We start from the raw sequence: 21,395 nt of genomic DNA, 5'->3' as shown, positions 1-21,395 counted from the left end.
CAAAAGTATCCCGAGAATCTCGCAATTTTTCCTATGGTTAATTTGAAATTCACGGGTTCTATCTATTCATTGTATTTGTGTATAAATGTGTTACTAACGAAATTTTCTTTGCAGAAGACATCCAGTTTTCCCATACAAAATGATGCTATATCTACTTGTTTTTCTTATCATTAAGCACTTAATATGCCTGAGAAGCAAGACTATCTCTGATCATCCATTCAGGAAGCAAGACTATCACTGATCATGTTTCTGCAAGATCAGGGAATTGTGAAGGCGGCCTTGTGCTCTAATCTCCTGAGGTCCTTCTAGACTAGGAGAATTGAGAGCTTGTTTTCTGCTCCCACCGGCTTCCTTCCTTGATTGATGAGCTGCTTGTCTGCTCCCACCAGCTTCCTTCCCTGATTGCTTACCTTACCTTGCAATCAATATCACAATTTTTGTATCTTTTCTTTCTTTTTATAACTCTCTATTCATAAGAGATTTTATTTCTTTAGAATGAACATCTGAAGAAAGAATCCATGAAGTGATCCTAACTCTGAGAGTTATTTGTTTTTGACAGAGAAAAGAATTGTGATTTTGCTCTTGCAGGATATAACTAGATCATCAAGCACTACATTTACTGGGCCGATACAAGCTTGAATGATACTTGAGAAAAGTTTCTCCCACCTAAGGATGTAAGCAATACTTGTGTTATTTTATGCTTATATACTTATTTGATATTTTATCTTGAAAGGTAACCAAATGGGGAGATAAGTCCGTTCCAAAAGAACGGCTTGTATGTATCCATGAATTATTAATGCAAATTTTACAAATTGCAAGTTGGATACATTGATAATACACTGCACAAATTAAAGTCCCATAAGAAAAGAATATGGGTATAGCAGTGATCAATATGATGCACGCCTGTTGCGTAGCAAATGATGTGGATTGAAGTCCCGAAAGGACAATCCTTTGACATGTCAATATTGATATTGTGCACGCCTAATGCGTTGCAAATTGTATGGGTTAAAGTCCCAGAAATCAATTGACATGTATATATTAATCTGTGGCATGCTGGTTAAAGTCCCAGAAATCAATTGACATGTATATATTAATCTGTGGCATGCCTGCAGCATGCCAGATATATGGTTCTAAATGTTCCAACTCCCTAAATGGAGATTATCCACGCCCTACTATAACATAACGCTCCATTGCAGGTTATAATCCACATTCTCACATAATAAAAGCCCCCTGCAGTGGCTTGGGTACCCAAAAAGCAAAGAAATGCTTATAATTGATGCATGCGCATGCACATAAGAATGGTGGGATCATGAATTGATGAATGACAAATTTTGATTTTGGAGTAGCTACTCAAATCATCAATGGGCTGTGTTGATTGGAACCACGTTCAATTATTAAATGTCGACAATATCATTGGCCAAAATGGAATGAGGCAATTCCATTATAGATGAGAATGAACGTGAAAGAACAAACCCCCAGTACGAACCCCAAAATTTGTTAATACTGAAAGTTATACTTGGGTGTTCGGAATAAAAGGGAATGTACCTACTTTGTATGACACAATGTTTCTGGCAGAAACAAGGAATGTTGGGTTTTCTCCATATTTACAAATTCAATTGTGCCCCCTTATTGCACATTTACGGAGACCAACATGTTATCTTTAAGGGTTATTAAATGCGCAAAGCATATCACCTGAAGTGATTCCCTAAAGATGTATAAATAGCTGGGTTAAAGCTATATAATGTGTCATAAAGTTTAATCCCTTTAAACAAAATCCTTGAAAGGATTGAAATTGCATAAAGCAAGTCCCTGAATGACATGTGCCTGAAGCACAAAATCCGTACTCAATACTAATATGCATAAATTGCCTCAGTGAGTACATTAATATGTTTGCAAACACATTAAAGTTTCTCAAGAGTTCCAGAAATATTTGTCTCGACTGAAAGATCGAGCATTATGCCAACGAGATTATTGCTTATACTAAGAAAGTATTGAAGCATTTTTATGAGGATTATCCGTTGGACACTTTAAGGATTTTCCGGTAGTATATTGGACCGGACATCATATTTTTCCAGATAGAGCTCAACTCCATCACCATCATTTTGGGATGATGTGAGGCATATTTGATGCTATCTAAGCATAACACCATATACGGGCATATTTTTGAGTGAAATTATAAATAGCCCAAGTGTTATTAGATATGCGGACTCTGGAAATCTCTATGGTCGCTTACTGGAAACAGTTAGTCATGAAGTTTTCAGGGGGAGATATTCATCAGGGGGAGCATGGTATTCATAAAGACTTTCATACACTGTACTCTTTTTCCTTCATCAGGTTTTTATCCCACTGAGTTTTTCCTGATAAGGTTTTAACGAGGCAGTGTCGCTCAAAGATTGACTCACAGAAGCAGTGTCAACTATGATATTCAGACAGATGATCAACAGTATGGCTTCAAGATATTCTATCAAGCATCAGGGGGAGCGTGCCATCAATAAAGACCTTTTCCACACTGTACTCTTTTTCCTTCGTCCAGGTTTTTATCCCACTGGGTTTTTCCTGGCAAGGTTTTAACGAGGCAGTGTCGCACGCGTGTCAATATACACAGAATTTTATGTTACACATGGTTATGTACTCTTTTTCCCTTCGACCAGTTTTTATCCCACTGGGTTTTTACTGGCAAGGTTTTTAACGAGGCATATTCCATATCCTTTGTGGTCTCCAAGGGGGAGTGTTGTAAATAATAGAGGTGGAGCCCACACGTTATATAGTGGAGCCCACATGTTTGAAGGTTTGCCTATAAGAAGAATACATTCCCATTGTAATATACAGATAGAAAAAGATCAAATTGATTGCAGAGAGAAAAACCATTTCAATTCTCTCCAATTTCTCTTTCAATTTATAACAACTCTAAGATTAACCATCAAATCTACCAGGTGGATGGAGATTATTAGCCAATTAAGATAACCCCCTACTCTTACCTTGCCTGTCTCATGTGGAATATCAATTGGAACATGTGTTCTTTCCCTTTCTTTTTACTTTTCCTTGTCTGGCTAGTTGGTAAATGTCATTTTACGAAAACCCATTTACCATTATTTGTTTTTGTTTTTGTTTTTTGTCTGGTCGGAAGTAAATTCATTCATTCAAAATGCAATGGAGTGGCCACAGTTGGATGGGGCCTGGTTAATCATGTCCTTTCTATGACGGTTACGGTTATGTGTTAAAATTGCTGAACGAATACTAGCCCGTTTCAAATTGTTAATTGTGGCCCTAGTTAATTTCATTTAATGGTCTTCCAGTTGCTTACAAATCACGCACCATTTTACATTTTTAATTTTAAATCCTTCTCAACTTGTTAGAATTCAAAGCCGTGTATATCCATGGTTTCTTTTACCTATATACTTGTACGAATTCAAACATGAAATCTCCAAATACAAATGATGCATTGGAAAATTGGTCTTCTTGGGTTCATCGAGAATCCAGATATCTAGAAAAACCTCCCTCAAAAGGAGCAACTTTATTTCACTTTAGATTCTTTAAGTAAACAGATCCTACGCCTTAACACTCCTCTGTCCTCACCATTTCCTCCCCACCACCTCAGTCTGTCTCTACACACCACGGGATAAAGCACACCGACCCACAAACATTTTGCTACTTTCATATGAACAAGGATGCTGTTTGACCAACACTCGAGAGAACCATAACTAGCCAACACAGGACAAATGCAATTTTCCCTCAACTGTCTACCCTATCTCTAAACCAAAAATAAATTGACATCTCCTCATATTCAACCTTAGAAGCCAGGTCAGTCTACCGGAATAGATCAAATTGACTATTCTTTTCATTTCAAAATCAATTTTGAAGTAAAATTGTTAACCTATCGTGCTAATCTTGAAGAAGTGTGGAAACTCCATAACTTCAAATTTAACTGTACTCTGGTATACAATGCAGCATACAACATAAATGCCAAACAAATTCAGAATCATTAACTTTTCGAAGTCTTATCAGATTACTTGCCCCTGGTGTGACAACGGCGAGAAATGCACAATTAATTAGCAATTCCCCAAATATTCAACAGGGGTATGGCAATGGTGTAAAACTCAATCTCTTAATAGCATACAAACCGTCTCAAACTCAATTCAAGAGCAATAGCAAACACAACAGATGAGCCAATTGTTGGCAAGACCAAAGAACTACAGATCGAATGATATGCAAGTATTGGATTGATTCTTTGATTCAGGCGTTCAAATGTCTCAAGAGAATAGATAACATGTTCCCCTCAGAGAAGGTTGAGTGTACCTACATACCCATCATGATTTATCCCTCGAGGGAAAAGTCTTTTCCTATTGGCCAATCAGGTGCAAACCTGAATCCATCATTGACCACTGCCACGAGTTTGCAACCTTTTCCTCTCAAGCTCAAGCTAAAAGCAAATTTTGAATATGTTAGCATATGTATATATATGTATGCAGTTGGCTTGGCCAATCGCATCTCACGTGCTTATATTTTGTTTGTGCATTTGTGGTTTAAGTTTCCCTGATAAAAATCAGCCCAAAATAAATAGTGTGATCCTTTAAGTATCTTACCACTTTCTTCACCCTCTCATTGGCAGCAGGTGTTCCTCCACTGACAGACTCCGGAGTATATGGACTACTTACACGCACCGCATTCATCACAACTATTACAGTCTTGTCCCAGCGCACTGGAAGCCTGATCATCATCATCACCAATTACACTCAGTCCAGGAAATGTAAACTTTCCAAACTTGAAAATTATAAACTTTCCACAAGTCCCAAACATGGAATGATCTACATGGTAACTAAAGTCTTGAAATTTTACATTTTGCATCTGTGTTCATGTAAGAATCATCAATCTATCAAATTCAAAAGCTATCCAACCAGTGAAAATATAAAAAAAAAAAAAAAGTTCGGTTTCTCCTCATGCATGCACATGCAGACCTAAAATCTCATAAATTTCAAATCTTTAAGCTACTTCAAAAGAACAAGTCTTGTAGAGTTAAGTTATTCTATCTCAACAAATTTTAAAGTCCACTTCTAATTAAGAAATTCAGTACAATCGGCTTCATGAAACAACATTTTCATTTTACAGGGAAATGGGCTGCCTTTGCGGATAACCATGATGCAGATTCAGTTACCCTCATCGTTTTTCAACTACGAACTAGATTAGCAAGCAATAATTGGATAAAGCACTCACGTCTTAGACAAGGCGTCGAAAATGTTCTGGGCCTGGCTGGTGACCCCAACACCAATCCTCTCGGACTCTGCCTCTGCTTGTCTGCAATCATCAAACGCAACCAAACACTTCATTAATTCTTTTTCAAAGAAAAAAAACACTTAATTAACAACTATTCAACAAAATTCCAATTGGGTAGCTCATGAATTACCTAATGGCCAATTCCTCTCTGGCGCGGAGACTATTGAGATCAAGGTAACAGTTTTTGACATCAAGTGGGTCTTCGGCTTGACCCAAATACGACAACTCCTTTATATAGTTAGCCTTCAGCAGCCTTATGTTCCGCCGAGACCCTCCTTTCGAACCCTCTTGTAATCTCAAAAGTTAAAGAAAAATAAATTGTAAGATCACATTTTTTTTCTCTTCAATTTCTCTAGGGTTAGTAAAAATGAATGGAAAAACGATTAAATCAACTGATAATAGCGATCAGTGAAGGATATGAATGACGACGATGTTGGAGGGGCGATCGAAGGTGATGACTTGCCCCTGAAACTCGTCACTCAAGGTGGTCTTGATGGAGACGAAGCACCCAATGGCCAACTCCTCCGCGTTGCTGCCATCCATGGCCATGCCCCTTATTTTTTTAGTTTTTCCCCAAATTGGAGTGTTCTGATTTGTGATTCAAAGCCCTAGTTATTTTCGCTGCAGCTGATGTGCTAGTGGGCTTAGTTGGAATTGGCCCAAATCTTAATAATACCAAGCAAGCCTTTGCCCTTATTGTTTCTTTCAACTCTTTTACTTTGGGCCAGAGTCCTTAACCCAAATCAAACTTCTCTACTTGTTCATCAAGAAACCCATTAATTTTTGGGTTTGTTTTGATTTGAAGCAAAATATGTCTTGTCCTGTCATCCTCTTCTGGGCATGAGTCGGTGGACAGCACAGTGCTCCTCCTTCTTCTTCTATTCTTCCAGATTTTTTGTTCAGACTGTGGGGCCCACAGAACATCGTGTTGTCATTTTCTTTTCCCCATCGTGGGAGGTGAGCTGGCCACCACTCTGTATCCGGGCATGGCGTTTAAATGTTTAAATTTAAACATTTAAACTTAACGAGCAGAAAGTCAATTGTGGTTGGCACGATTAACGATCAGGAGCATTTTATATGCGTACGATTTCAAATTTCAAAACCAAACGTGTTCTTAATATTCCTAACCCCATATACACGTGTTTTATTCTGGAACTTACCTGCGTTGCCTAGATTGGATCTGAATCTTTCGCACTATTTTTCATTACAAGCTTATTGCTCTCTACTTGTAATTCTAAATAAGAAAAAAAATAAACTACTCCACCGACTCCAATGACTTGATATGAAAACAATGATACAACCTTTTTTGTTGTTGTTTCACATTATTATTATGAGTGGTTTTTGTTTTATTACTTTACACGATGCAACAACTTGCCTTTTTATAAGTAGTTGGGGTTGGGGGAGTCATCTTCCCTGCTACATCTGTGTATGCATTTCACTCAATTAATATATAATTATGGCAACTTAACTCAACTTGCCGAGAGTCGATATCATGGAGTTAGCTCCATGAAAGATGTAGAAAAAGAAGCTTAAGCAAGGCAGGGGCATAAAAGCAGTGATGGTTTTGCCCAACCCAAGTGGTTGGGGGAGACATGGCAAATTGTAAAGCTCTCTTTCAAAATTGACAGGAACACAAATAACAAAATGAAACTTGTTTTAAAGCATGTGGAAGTAGGTACCACTTTTGTCATCATCAATACCAAATACCAATTTGTTAGACTACAAGGGCAATAAAATTTATAATTCCTCAAAGACATCTATAATTGCAATGATCAAAGACAATCACATCCTTCCCCAAACCAAATGGTTAAAGAATATGCCCACTACTACAAGGGCAATTTGAGGTATTTACTGTTCGAAAGTACAGATTACATTACTGGAACTTTACCAATTGTGTAGGTGGCGACCATGTCACACACAGCCTAGACCAATAAAAAAAGGAGCAAATAATTGTTCTCTCTTCTACCCATTTAAAAGACAAGAAAGCCAACCCAAATAAAATATGTACAAAAATACCGAAGAAGAGGAGACGTACCAAAAGAAAGTTTATCTGAAAAAGAAAGGAAAAGCACAAGCAGAGTACCACATGTTTCCCACAGCCGAGAAGACAACAACAACAACGCCAAAGGTTAGTTGGCAAACCAGAGAGATAATTGGGATTTTCAATGCTTCTTTGACTGAATCACCCCACAAACAAGCGTCTCTCTCTCTCTCTAGAAGCTTAAGCCAACCCAAGAAAACAACACTTTCTTCCTCTTAGCTTTCCCATCAGATAGCATACAGAAAAAGGAAACACAGTGTGGAGAAAAGAAGAAAGAAAGAAGGTTTTGAGATGGGTACAATAACAACCCCATTCAAAGACCCATCTCATCACTCTCTTGCCAGAAAGCTCTTACCTTATGCCATTTATGTCATCCTCCCCATAGCTGTCATTCGCTTATACTTGTACACTCCCTCTCTCCCTCAATCCACAGATCAGCTCCCTCATTCCACTGCCATTACCATCAGCACCACCTCATCATCTTCTTCTTCTCCTTCTTCACTGCCTCCTTTTCCTTCTTCTCAAGGTACTCATAACTACATACATATATGCTCTCTCTGTCATAGATTTCTTTAATTTGCTCACTTGGGTTTTTTTTTTAGGTACTTGAACTTGGTAATTTCTCATAGCTAACAAGGATTTTGTATGTCGGTGATTTGTGCAGAAGTAGAAAGAGGTAAAGAAACTCCTTGTGACTACACCAGTGGGGATTGGGTCCAAGACAAGCTGGGCCCTTTGTACAATGGCACCACCTGTGGTACAATCAAGAAGGGACGGAATTGCATCACCCATGGGAGACCTGATTTGGGCTATCTCTTTTGGAGGTGGAAACCCAAGCAATGCCACATACCAAGGTTTGAACCCAACACTTTTCTCCAAATCCTTAGCAACAAACACATAGCATTTGTGGGTGACTCCATGGCCAGGAACCAATTGGAGTCTCTTCTTTGCATGCTTGCCACTGTCTCTCCTCCCAACCTTGTTTATACTGATGGTGAGGATAACAAGTTTAGAAGATGGCATTTTTCTTCTCACAATGTCAGTGTGTCAGTTTATTGGTCACCATTTCTTGTGAAAGGTATTGAGAAATCACAACATGGTCCAAATTACAACAAGTTGTATTTGGATCAAGTAGATGAAAGGTGGGCAGCAGATTTGGGTCAAATGGACAAGATTGTGTTGTCTGTTGGGCATTGGTTTTTACATCCAGCAGTGTATTTTGAGGGTGATTCAGTTCTTGGCTGCCATTACTGCCCTGGTCTTAATCACAGTGAGATTGGTTTCTATGATGTGCTGAGAAAAGCCATAAAGACTACCCTCAAGACCATAACTGAAAGGAGAGTTGCTAATGCTAATGGCAATGGGGTTAATGTAATTGTGACAACATTTTCACCTGCACATTTTGAAGGTGAGTGGGACAAGGCAGGGGCTTGCCCCAAGACCAAGCCTTACATGGAGGGAGAGAAGCAGCTTGAAGGAATGGATGCTGAGATGAGGCAACTTGAGGTTGAAGAAGTAGAAGCTGCTAAGGCAAATGGTAAAAAATTTGCAGGGTTTAGGCTGCAAGCATTGGATGTGACCAAATTATCACTGATGAGGCCAGATGGTCATCCAGGGCCTTATATGAATCCATTTCCATTTGCTGATGGGGTTCAAGAGAGGGTCCAAAATGATTGTGTTCATTGGTGCTTGCCAGGGCCTGTAGACACATGGAATGAGATAATGCTAGAGGTTCTGAACAAATGGAATAATCAGGGTCAGTGAATTAAGGATGAGCAAAATGAGTTATTGCAGTATATCAGATTGGTGGGTCTGTTTCTTTCAAACTTATTCTCAATTTGGGTGGTGGTGGTTAATAGCTCTGAGAGAAAGCCAAAAGAAGAGGAAGACAAACAAGTATTGAGTTGAGTGGTTTCGTTTGGGCTCTCTCTCCTGCAATGGAAGAAAACAAGAAGATTTAAAAGATCAATGACACATATTATAATCTATATGTTTTGGAAGGTAGTTCCATTTTGGTCTGTATATTGTACAAATGAATTCATTTGGAAGAAGTGGTGTAGAATTCTTAAAAGATCAATGGCAGTTCCTGTGGGTTTCTCAGAATCCATAATGTAAACCTTGCCACGTTGCCTACAATTTTTCCAGCCTTCAAATATCCTTTTCAGGAATTTGTGTGGATGCAAATTTGTGTCTTTGTTATATCTTTGCTTCAATTTTGATCCTTTGGTCATAAATTTCAGTGAGACGAGAATCTAATTTCTTAGGAGGATGGAAATTTCTAATCTGTGATTAGCAGTTGTGGAAATTTCTGAACTCAACATGGATTAGCTTCCATTCTCATGCATACACATGAAGCTTACATTCCAAGAAGGATCAATAAACAAGTTTGTGGTTTGTGAAACTGTCTCCAAATTCAATAAAAGAAACTCCCTTTACATACTAATTGACATATAGACATCAAAATATTTCCAAGATCCATAAATATTTTTCTATTCTTTTCTTGTCCACCTGGGCCATCCCTAGTTGTTGGGCCATGATTTGGGCCTCTGTTCCTCATTCTCACAAAAACACCAGAGTTTCTCAAAGCTCCATGAACCCATATGGAAGAAGCTCTTTCTCTTCTGTGAAATTTATTAGCAAAAGTCAGAGGGGTCGTCAGGACAAGTGTCAACAAGATAGGGGGAGAAGAATCAATAGAAAACAGAAAGGAAAAGATATTTGGAACCAAACCAATTAACAAAGTAAAGAGTAACTGTTGTGTTCTCATCCGCTCACTCACTGCAATCAATCAAAGTGTTAAGAGTTCTATGGCTGCAACAGTTTCACTCTCTTTTTCCTTAGATCCACAGCACCACCATCTCTTTTCCAACACAACCCACTTCAAGCCTCACCAAACTCCCCTTCTTCCCTTCTCTGTCCCAACCTCAACTCTTTTCCCCAAATACCCACTTGCTATTTTCCATAAATCACACCTTTCCTCTTTCAAATCTTCCTCCTCTCCATCTCATTCTTCAACAACAACAACAACAACTGCTTCTGATACAACTGCTGCTGATACAGCTACAACTACAAGCACAAGCACAACATCTTCGTCATTTCTTGAATACCCACTTAGAACAGGTCGATTTCTGAGCAGTGAAGAGCTCGAGCAACTCAAATTGCTTGAGAATTTCAGGTATTATCAGGAATTGGAATCTGGGTCGATGTGGGTTCGGGTGATGAGGCCGGAGGAAATGGACATCACTGTTGGGTTGCTGGCTGAGTCGTTTGCAGAGTCGATGCTTTTGCCTTCTGGATATGTCTCTGTGTTGGGCTACTTGGTCAAGCAATACTTGTTTGAGCGGATGGAGCTGTCGCCACACACTGCCACGCTTATTGGGTTTTACAGAAGACGTAAAGAAGAGGGTGAAGAACAACAAGAAAAAAACACAGAAGATGAAGAAGAAGTGGATGAAGTTAAATTTTTGGCGGGGACTGTGGAAGTTTGCTTTGACAAAAAGGGTGCCAACGCTTCTCCTCCTACACCCACTCCTCCCAAGAACTCGCCTTATATAAGCAACATGGCGGTGAAGAAGTCGCTTAGGAGGTTCGTTTTGCTTTTCCAATTAAGGCTTTTCTTACTCAGAACCACCAATGCTTTTATTTCTTTATCAACTGTTTGTTCTGCTTATATACTTGTCTGTTAAATGTTACTTAGGACTATAAATCTTGGGCATGTTAGCTTATAGCTTGTAATTGGCAAATTTGGGTACCTGTGAGCTTGTCATAATGTATTCTTGTTATGATGGGTAGATTGAATGTGGTTATTCATAATTGACACTGTTTTACGAACTATGACTGATCACAAAACTTCTCAGCATATATCACTAGATTCAAAAGAGAGAGGATTTCTTCACAATGTCTCGAATGAGACCGGATATAAGATTATGGGTTTTTCAATTTTCAGGAGGGGCATCGGCTGGCATCTTTTGAAGGCAAGCGAGGAACTTATATCTCTGATGAGTTCCTCAAGAGAGGCGTATTTGCATTGCAGAATGATTGATACAGCTCCATTCAACATGTACAAAAAAGCAGGTTACGACATTGTAAAGACGGATAACATTTTGGTTATGTTGCTGTTGCAGAGGCGCAAGCACTTAATGTGCAAGAAACTTCCAGTCTTAACCAGCTTTTCAGAATCAGATACATTCTGTTCTGAAGAGGAATTAACATCATGAATGTATATGCGAAAATCAAAATACGTGTTTATGAGGTACATGCAGTTACTGCTACACAGAGTACTTCATCCTTTTCTGTTACTGTCTCTAATTCTCTCGCTCTATTTTATTTGTCAATGATCTTTTTTGTAAGTTGTTGCAGTCAAATCTCATTCTGTTTCCTTGTTCCTCAAATCCTTTTTGGTTTTGGTTTTTTTCGTTCAGGATAGATGATTAGAGAGACCTTTGAGGTTGTGAAGATTATCCAGCTGGGTTGAAATTTGCCTAGAATGCTTGATCCTATGTGCCAGCAACCGTTGCCTGCATTTTGTTATGTGTATGGTAGAGACTTGCTTTGTTGCAGGTAAACTCATCAGGCATTTGCATTTCTTGTATATCATATGTAGTCCTAGACTCCTAATGTTATTGCAATTTGCAAACGTAATGACCAGATCAACTCCAGTTTTGATACATGTGATTTAGATATTGGATATTTTTGATCCTGAAGTTATTATATAAAGAATTATTTTCCTAATAAAGAATTCTAGAATTGTGGTAGCATATTATCAACTCTGTTTTTTAACTTATAAGTCATATAAAAGGTCAAAAGATATCATTTATTGCTGAAAAATGGGGACTTCTTTTCTTCCTGTATATCACCAGTTGTGTTGGAAGATTCAAACTAGAATACACAGTCATCAAAGAGTTTATATATATAATTTGCTCCAAATAAACCCCTCCCTCCCTTTCCCTGTCTGGCCTTGGTGTTTGTTGTATCAGTATTTGCTTTTTTTCTTAAAGAATTCTAGCGGAAATAGATTAAGGAACTGTAGAGATGTATGAACTATAATATGGCCCTTTCTGCCTTGTAAACTCAAAAGGGAAATATATATATATACTAAAAGTTATGTATTCCCGGAATTAACAGTGTATAATTTAGATTCCCTGAATTAAAAGAATGATACAAGAAAATCAACTTCAATTTGATCATTTTTGGGATGATGTTTTTATCTGATATATTCACTCATTGCATTCTGTTTTTCTCAATCCTTATCAAGTGCTCTTCTTGGGTCTTGTTTCTAAGATCATAGGTCCACAAGCTTTGAAGATTCTACAACTCTTTTATTAGAAGAAGTAAGGGATCTCTATTTTGTTGTACATAGTCTTCACCCTCCAATTAGAACATGGCTTTATTAGGAGTTGTGGCCGCTCCCAAGCCTTTTGCATTTGTATAGATAATCAGCTGGAGCTCTTTAACACATTCTGCCATGGAGGGTCTCTCACTGCTCTCACGACGTACACATCGTGATGCCAGGTTTGCGAACATAGCTATAGATTCCATGGTGTATGAACTTCGAACCAGCTCAGAATCTATCACCTTACGCAATTTCTTCCGATCATTCAGTATGTGCCTTACCTGAAACATATGAACTTGGGTCATATTTATAATGACCTAATGTACTTAACCAGTAGAATAAGTAGGAAGGAGAAAGGATATGTCCTACCTGTACCACTAGGTTTTGATCGTTTGGTCCCAGGTTAATGTCAACAGCTTGACGTCCGGTCAGAAGTTCAAGAAGAACCACCCCAAATGCATAAACATCACTTTGTAAAGTGAGTTTTCCAGTCTGTTTCCAAATACACTTCTTGTTATATGAGTGTGACATTGTTTGGTATTTAATAGTAAGATCAAAGTATCTCGAAAATATTCATTTGAGACAGGTTGTGGTGAGTTAGATGATAAAAGTGTAGATTACAGGAAGCAGCATGACATACATCACATGAAATATCCAGAAATACTCATTTGCTATTGTGTTGTTTTTATTCCCCTACTTTCTTAGTTTTTAACAGGACTAAACAAAGAGAAGTTGGAGAATGCATGAGTTTTGATAGATTATATATCCAAATAAGAAAGAAAATTTCAATGCAGCCATATTTACTGGTGAGACATATATAATACTTTCTTAGTTTTTAACAGGACCAAGCAAAGAGAAGTTGGAGAATGCATGAGTTTGGATAGATTATATATCCAAATAAGAAAGAAAATATCAATGCAGCCATATTTACTGGTGAGACATATAATGTACAACAATGAAAACCATTGATGTTCAAATATGCGTACCGATGTATACTCGGGATCAAAATAGCCGAATGTACCAAGTACTTTAGCAGTCACATATATTTCCTGGCCCTCTGGCATCATCTTGGCAAGCCCAAAATCGGATACCTATACAAAATAGTGCTCAAGTTTCAGCTATATATAAATTTATACGTTTTGCCCAGAGTTCAAAAGCAGGAGACAAAATTTCAGTGAAAGTAAGCTTGTTTAACTCTTACCTTTGCTTCAAAGTTGGCACTTAAAAGAATGTTCGTGGATTTGAAATCTCTGTGAACAATAGGTATTCCAACATCAGAACTGGAATGGAGGTATGCTAGGCCCCTTGCCGCTCCAAGTGCCACTTTGAGCCTTTGAGGCCAATCCATTTTTCCTTCCCCAATCCCTATTATTATATCATTAAAGATTAATTTGAAGATTAGCAAACTGATTATTTTACATGGGAATTACTTTATGCATATTGAGTTGAAATCCAACCATTTAGGTGATCTTGTAGGTTCCCTTTCTGCATATATTCATACACTAGAAACCGTTGCTTCCCATCAGCACAGTAGCCTATCAAAGAAACCAGATTTGGGTGATCAAGTCTGCTCAAGATATCTACTTCTACTCGAAATTCTCGTTCCCCCTCGGCTGCTTTAAAAGGTGGCAGCTCCATTTTTTTGATTGCTACAACCTGCAAATTCCCAGAGACAGGTATGCATCAGAATGTGCTGGGAAACTGGATTCTTCATAGTGTTTCAAAGATACTTATAGAACGAAATATACCTCCCCTGACCGCAAAGTTCCTCGGTATACGCGACCAAATCCTCCTTTTCCGAGCAAATTCTCTTCGCTGAATGAACATGTTGCCTCTTCCATTTCTTTGAGTGTGAAAATTGATGAAACATGATGGTGTCTTTTTGGGGGTTGTGGGGCTTGATCATCAAGTTGCCAATACTCCACCGGTTTATAAATCCCTGAAAGGTGTGAAAAAGTTGGTGAGCACCACCCTGCAAAACCAAGTTGCAGAGAAAGAGAAGAAGAAGAAGAAGAAAGAACATACAAGGGTCTGTGTGGTCATGTGACTTGGACCTCCGGCGCTTGTTCCATGCTGAGACTAAATTGAAAGGCATAATGGTTCTTAAATTTGGTGTGGTTCTCTGTTTTCAGATAATTGAATGGAGAAAGTGAATTGGTTCCATTCATCCACGACACTCATCACAAAATGCATGGCAGAGCAGAAAAGAAAAGAAAATTTCCCATAATGCGCTAGCGTGGTGCTGATCAAATAAGAAATACAGACAAAAAAGAACAAAAAAAATGATTATATTAAGTTGAAACTGAGATTGGATGGTATGAGAATTGTCTCAAGAGTGTACGTACAGAGCAAGTGAAGTTAGATTAGGAGAGACCCAACAAATCATCTGCCAACAACCTAAACAGTAGTTTTCTCACAGAAAAGAGCTACTTGAAGAAAAAGAAAAAGAAAAAGAGAGAAAAAGGAAATAAAGTTGGTATTGCTTGCTTAACATTGGATGGGAAGTTGTTTGATAAGGAAATGGAAGCTGCTGCTACATCTCTCTCTCTCTCTCTCTCTCTCTTCTTAGTTACATTTTTTCAATTTCTCAAAGCCACAAAAAAGAAAAAGAAAAAAAAGGAGGTTGCCGTTGAGGGGGAGTTTTCATCTGTTTATGTGATCATTTTTTAGTTGTCTGATTTGTGACCATTTTTCTGTAGTTGAAATGGACAATGTAATGAGACGGTCAATATGGGACCCAAGCTTGATATTATTCCAATCTTCCATTTTCAAGTTACTTCCTTCATATCATTTTTGAAAAGCATCACATATCCATGGGGGGTGCTAAAAAGTAAAAAGGCTCTGCAAGATCGCACAAGCACAATTCTTTATGGTTGTATGAAAAGAGGAGGGTACGAGTGGTTGTTGCTACAAACATATACATGAATGAGTGCTGGTACGGTTAGTTTTGCAAGGTTTTTCTCTATTGATTGGGGATCATGACCCAAATGAAGTCTTGGTCCAAGTTCACCTACCTGCATTGTGGAGCAACTCGCCTCTAATTTAGGTGAATTTACCTACTTTCTTAATATCAAACATATTTATAAAAGGACAAACTACAGTAAACTCCCCAACCTATAAGGTCATTTACGAGTTCATACCCAATTTTGGGGACATATACGAGTACATACTCAACGTTGCGGAAAACCTACAATTTGCCCCCTCCGTTAGCCCAACTGTTAGTGAGTCTGTTAAATGCTGACGTGTCAAAAGTGGGACCTATTCTTTGATGACGTGGACTTCCACGTGGACAAAAAAACTAATAAAAAATTATGTACATGTTAAAAATAATTTTTAAATCATATTAAAATCATTAAAAAATGAATTTAAAATAAAAAATAAAAATCTCATCTCTCTTCTCCAACCTAGCCAACCACCACGACGACCTTGCCCAACCCTTCCCAGCCCCTTCTCCGTCTCTGCCCCACCCCCTTCTCTGTCGCAACCATCATCTTGCCCAATTGCTTATAATCCCTCTGTTTCGTTATTGTGCAAACCAAATTTTGTGAATCTAAAGGGTCCAACGTTGAGGAACTTCTGGAATCTTGACTTGAGCACATTTACAACTTTAGGGTCTACTTCTTCAAAAGAATTTATTGCAACAGCGGTTGCTTTAGGTAGCTTTTGTCCCAGTTTGTATAATAGGATTGCTAAGGGTGACTCTAACTGTCCTACTATTCCTTCAGGTAGGCCGTCCATCTGAAATCTTGAAAATCCAAGAGGGAAGTCGAGGGTCTCTTTGATTCTTCCAAAAAGATGAAACCCAAGTTCAGAGACATTTACGAAGGGTCTCTTTAATTTCTTTTCTTATGTGATTACCTACGCTCGCGGTGTGAGGGAGAAGATCTGTTAGGGAGTGAGGGGAGGGGTGGCTTGGTGTTTTGATCACTTTTATGGGGAGAGAAGATGGCAATGGTGGTGCCGGTATCAACGAACTTCCTAATATGATTTTTATTGTGTATTGATTGTGGTGCTGGGGAGCTGCTGGGAAGGATGGTGGTTTGAGGGATGAATACTCTGTGATTTTCTCACCTTCCAAACAGAGCCCAAATGATAAAATGGGTTCTGAATTCAAATCAGGATCTGGGTCTGTCGCATCTCCTTTGAATCCCTCAGAATTTTCAGTAAGAAACGGGAAAAAGGTAAAAAAGCAAAATTGAACCATGGGTCAATTTGATCTCCTTCGAATTCATCAAACTCATATCCAAAAAGTGCAATTTCATCTCATTTGAATCCCTCAGATGGGCTGTTTGTGTGCGCAGCAACGGAGAGAGAGGTCTCCGAGGGAAGCAAGAGGAAGAGGCAGTTGATGAGGATAGAGATCTTGCCCTTGGTTCTATCCAACGACAGCGAGGTTAGTGGCGATGATTTTGAAGGCAATGTGTGTGGGAGGAAATTTTCCTACGAGAATATTCGATTGCAAAGATTCCCCTTCATTCTTCGCCACATCACAGTTTCCAAGCTTATCAGCAGGAGGTTTGAGCGGAACGTCTCAAGTGTCTCGCATAGCGCCAACCTTCTTGTTGTCTGCGCCCATGAGTTGCTTAACCTTAGCAGATGAAAGGGAAGCAACTTCTACTTATTTCTTCCTCAACGGAGATACATCTTTCGCCCGCGAAGTCAGAGCAGGCGGTCAGAGAGGCGGTAGCTGAAGAGGATGAAGCAGAGGAGGATACAACAGATGAGGTAGTGGCAGACATCGCAGATCAGGCAGGTGGAGCTGCTAAGAATGTGGCTGATTAGGCGGACGCCGAAGAGGCTGTAAATCAGGGATCTCCTGCTGACGTCTCGAAATATATGAAGACTCATTTATTTATTTTCAGCTTTGGCAGTCTGCTTTCTTGTTTAGAATAATTGGTCTTATTTGACCATCTTCTTTTTGTTGAATGTGGTAGGTCGGTCAACTTGGTATGGAGATTTCAGTTATTTTTTCAACTTCAATTTGCATATTGACTTGTGAACTGCTTTAGTAACCAGCCAGTATCTTGATCATGTATCTCCCTTGGGAGATTTATAAGAGCCAGGGTCCCTTTTGAGGGACTCCAAGCCTATTTTGCATATCCCATAGGATGTTTTCCCTTAAGAAGTTGGCGAGTGCCTGGGTCCCCCTTGAGGGACTCCGGGCGTGTTCTGCACATCCCGTAGGATGCTTTAGTCTTTGCCCTGCATCTCCTAAAGAACGCTGCTTATGGGTAACTGCATGATTATCCTGCCCCCATTAGGAAACGGATAGGAACCTGGATACCTCCATTAGAAAGCATGGAGACCTCCTTTTGAAAAATTTCTGGCGCACCCTGCGTCTCCCTTAGGACACTTCTTTGCGGGCTAGGTCTCCCGAATGATGCTTCTGGTCATCGCCCTGCGTCTCCCTTAGGACGCTCCTTATGGGCAACTGTGTGACTATCCTGCCTCCCTTAGGAAACGAAAAAGAACATGGATACATCCCTTAGGAAATTCCTGGCGCATCCTGTGTCTCCCTGAGGACGCTTCTTAGCGGGCTGCGTCTCCCGAAGGACTCTTCTAGTCATCGCCCTGCGTCTCCCTTAGGACGCTCCTTATGAGCGAATGTTGTGCGGTGATCTGCTTGCTAATGAACTGTGAGCCATTGTCGGTAACTAGCGACTGTGGGCAACCAAGCCGGCAGATGATGTTTCTCCAGATGAATCACTTCACATCGGCTTCTTTAGTAGATGATAGAGCTTCGGCCTCGATCCATTTAGTAAAGTAGTCGGTGGCGACGATCATCATGTTCTTCTTGTCGGGGCGCTGGTGGCAAGGGACCCACTTGGTCAATGACCCATTGCATGAATGGCTATGGACTATTTTGCGGATGGTAAACTTCTACAGGTAGGTTAGGGATCGGCTTGAATTGCTGGTAGCGATCACATTTCTTAACATATTCGGTGGAGTCGTGTCTCATGATAGGCTAGAAGTGGTTGCCACACTTGCCTTCGTGAATTTTGTAGAGAACCTCAAGTGTTAGAGGGTACTTTATGCAGGTGAGATGAAGGCCGGAGTATGATATGCGGATGAGCTTGTTGCCGTGCATGTAGTGTCTCGCGGCCTTCTGCTGGACCTTCCTAGCTTCAAACTTGTCTGTTGGTAGGTTTCCATTCATCAAGTAGTCGACAATGGGGTCTTGCCAGCTTGGGTCCTCGTCAATCTACATTATGTTGATCGACTCTATTTCTTCAATGCTTGACCGGTTCGACCGATATGAAGCATCTGAACTGGGTGTCCAGCGCTGACCCGAGGCACTTGTTGGATGGTGAATGTAGGAAACGCCTTTAACAGCTCTTGAAATTTGTCAAGGTACAAGATCATCCTTGGGTGCTTTGCCATGTATTCACTTGACGCTTGATTCGTGATCAACTGGGAATATGAGTAAATGGCTAGCTTCTTGGTTGCGAGCTCCTTTGCCAAGCTCAGGCTGGCGAGCAATGCCTCGTATTCTGCCTCGTTGTTCGAGGCTGGGAAGCCAAGCGTAATAGCTTGTTCCAACAGGGTTCCATCTGGGGTGGTGATGACGACCCCTACTCTAGCTCCCTTTTGGTTCGACGCTCCGTCTACATGCAACTGCCACATGTCTCTGGGTTGGCTAGGTTCAGCGGAGGTACCGTATGCTTTTGAACTTTCCTTCTTTTTGTTGACCAGCTTCTCTTCTTTGGATGATGGGGTGAATTATGCGACGAAGTCTGCTAAAGCTTGGGCTTTTATTGTAGTTTTTGGTCGGTAGAGGAGGTTATATTGGCTTAGCTTTATAGTCCAGTTCATGAGTCGTTGAGAAGCGTCGGGGCTGTGGAGGATTGATCTCAAAGGAAAGTCGGTCATGACGATGACTCGGTGAGCTTGGTAATAGGGTCGTAGCTTTCTTGTAGCGAGTCTCTGCATTACGTGTAGAATAGTGGATGTTGGGCCCTTAGTTCTTCTCGGATAAGAGCTGAGCTGACGGCCAAGTTGGACACTGCTAGGTACTCGAACAAGTCTTCACCAGGAACTGGCTTTGAGAGCATGAGAGGTGAAGTTAGGTAAGTCTTTAGAATATGAAAAGCTACTTCGCACTCCTCATCCCATTTATCTCTTTGTCATTTCTTCAAAGCTTTAAAGAATTCTCTGCACTTGTCGGTAGATCTCGAGAGGAATCGGTTCAGGGTTGCTGCTCTGCCTGTCAAACTTTATATTTGCTTCACTGTGGAAGGCAACTTTATTTAGAGAATAACTTTGATTTGGCGTGGGTGTGCCTCGATAGCTCGTTGTGTGACTAGGTATCCCATGAATTAGCCAGACGATACACCAAATGTGCTTTTTGATGTGATCTGCACGTTTTGGGGCCTTGACCAGCATGTCATCCAAGTAGACTTCCATAGTTTTGCCGATCTGCTCAGTGAAGATTTTATTCACGAGCCTTTGGTAGGTTGCTCTAGCATTCTTCAACCTAAAGGGCATGACCTTGTAGCAGTAGGTCCCTCTCTCTTGGCAATGAGAAGTTGAGCAGCTGATTGCCAGAAATGGAATCCACGAGTTGGTCGATTCTTGGCAATGAGAAGTTGTCTTTAGGGCTTGTTGAGGTCAGTGTAATTGACGCAGATTCTCCATTTGCCATTTTCTTGTTTCGCCACTAGAACAACGTTGGCCAGCTACTCTCAATAGGAGACCTCTTCGATGAACCGACAGCTAGGAGTTTGTCCATCTCGGCTTCGATGATAGCAACCTGCTCGGAAGCGAAGTTGCGTCTTTTCTGTGCCACTGGCTTGCTGGCAGGGTCTACGTGGAGTCGATGACAAATGATTTTTAGGTCGATGTCAGGCATGTATGATGGCAACCATGAGAACATGTCTTTGTTGTTCTGGAGGAAGGTGGTCAGCTCCACCTTCTCATCTGAGCTGAGGCGCGAGCTGATCCGCACTTTTCTATCTGGCTAGTCAGGATCCAAGGGTATTAGCTCGATGTCCTCTTCAGGTCTCCATCCTTCTTTAGGAGAGACATCTAGACAAATTTCCTCAGTTTGGTCATGACGCTTTGATTGCTATAAGGGAGCAAGATTTGGTTGTTCAACCTCCTTCAGATCTGTCTTACTCACAGGGAAAAACTGCACTTGTTTGCTTTTCTTCAGCCATTGGGCAGAGCATTTCCTCGCCATTGCCTGATCGCTGTTGATTTGGTCGGCACCGCCCTAAGGGATTGAGTACCGAATTTTTTGATGTGTGGCGGAGGTGATAGCGTTGATCTTGTCTATCCATGGTCTGCTCAGAATGCCATTGTAGGGTGAGACCTTATTAATGACCATGAATATTTGTGAGCTGATTATAGGTGGGGAGTAGACGTCGAGATCTATCATCCCTACGGTTACCGTTGTTGCACCATTAAAGCCGATCAGCGATTTGGCTGATTTGTAGATCTTTGTCTCCAAGCCCATCTTCTGGATGACTGTCAGTTGCAAGATATTGGTTGCACTGCGCTCGTCTACATGGATACGGTCGATTATGGCCTGAGCGATTTGAATGTTGATGACAAGGGCGTTGTTATGTGGCATGTCGAGGCCGATCAGTTCTTTCTTCTGGAAGCCGATCACAAGATCGTCTTCTACTAGTTGAAGGTCGGTCGAGATTTGGGAGATCACAGTGGCCTGTTTGATCTTACTCTTCTTATCTTTGCTGGTTGGCCCAGACTCCTTGGAGTTGGCTAGGATTGTGTTAATCCTTATGACTTTTT

The 21,395-nt window shown here is 40.3% G+C and overlaps 4 protein-coding genes across 7 annotated transcripts; 2 read left to right on the top strand and 2 right to left on the bottom strand.

The window, feature by feature from the left end:
• Nucleotides 1-3,970: 3,970 nt before the first annotated feature.
• On the bottom strand, nt 3,971-5,875 carry LOC117636476 (protein LSM12 homolog). Its single transcript, XM_034370988.1, has 5 exons — nt 5,691-5,875; nt 5,402-5,561; nt 5,212-5,292; nt 4,584-4,707; nt 3,971-4,420 (listed from the first exon to the last, which is right to left on the bottom strand). The coding sequence occupies exons 1-5, from the start codon at nt 5,818-5,820 to the stop codon at nt 4,373-4,375; spliced, it is 543 nt and encodes a 180-aa protein (XP_034226879.1). The 5' UTR covers nt 5,821-5,875; the 3' UTR covers nt 3,971-4,372.
• Nucleotides 5,876-7,307: 1,432 nt separating this feature from the next.
• LOC117616222 (protein ALTERED XYLOGLUCAN 4) lies at nt 7,308-9,511 on the top strand. Its single transcript, XM_034345468.1, has 2 exons — nt 7,308-7,838; nt 7,977-9,511. The coding sequence occupies exons 1-2, from the start codon at nt 7,604-7,606 to the stop codon at nt 9,074-9,076; spliced, it is 1,335 nt and encodes a 444-aa protein (XP_034201359.1). The 5' UTR covers nt 7,308-7,603; the 3' UTR covers nt 9,077-9,511.
• Nucleotides 9,512-9,968: 457 nt separating this feature from the next.
• On the top strand, nt 9,969-13,225 carry LOC117614092. 4 transcript variants are annotated; one of them, XR_004583832.1, is made up of 4 exons: nt 9,969-10,898; nt 11,259-11,564; nt 11,739-11,872; nt 12,593-13,225. XR_004583832.1 is itself a non-coding variant. In XM_034342781.1 (3 exons), the coding sequence occupies exons 1-2, from the start codon at nt 10,120-10,122 to the stop codon at nt 11,527-11,529; spliced, it is 1,050 nt and encodes a 349-aa protein (XP_034198672.1). In that variant the 5' UTR covers nt 9,969-10,119; the 3' UTR covers nt 11,530-11,564; nt 11,734-13,225. The 4 variants fall into 4 exon arrangements, 1 of the variants encoding a protein (XP_034198672.1); XR_004583831.1 differs by having other exon boundaries at nt 11,734-11,872; nt 12,600-13,225; XR_004583830.1 differs by having other exon boundaries at nt 11,734-11,872.
• LOC117614091 (probable serine/threonine-protein kinase PBL28) lies at nt 12,654-15,184 on the bottom strand. Its single transcript, XM_034342780.1, has 8 exons — nt 14,990-15,184; nt 14,670-14,886; nt 14,393-14,583; nt 14,102-14,300; nt 13,846-14,009; nt 13,631-13,735; nt 13,014-13,136; nt 12,654-12,925 (listed from the first exon to the last, which is right to left on the bottom strand). Exons 2-8 carry the CDS (start codon nt 14,737-14,739, stop codon nt 12,686-12,688), a joined length of 1,092 nt encoding a protein of 363 aa, XP_034198671.1. The 5' UTR covers nt 14,740-14,886; nt 14,990-15,184; the 3' UTR covers nt 12,654-12,685.
• Between the last annotated feature and the right edge of the window lie 6,211 nt (nt 15,185-21,395).

The sequence above is a fragment of the Prunus dulcis genome, chromosome 1 (genome assembly GCF_902201215.1).
Source record: "Prunus dulcis chromosome 1, ALMONDv2, whole genome shotgun sequence".
NCBI classification, from domain to species: Eukaryota; Viridiplantae; Streptophyta; class Magnoliopsida; order Rosales; family Rosaceae; genus Prunus; species Prunus dulcis.
This window is presented reverse-complemented; position numbering and strand designations above follow the sequence as displayed.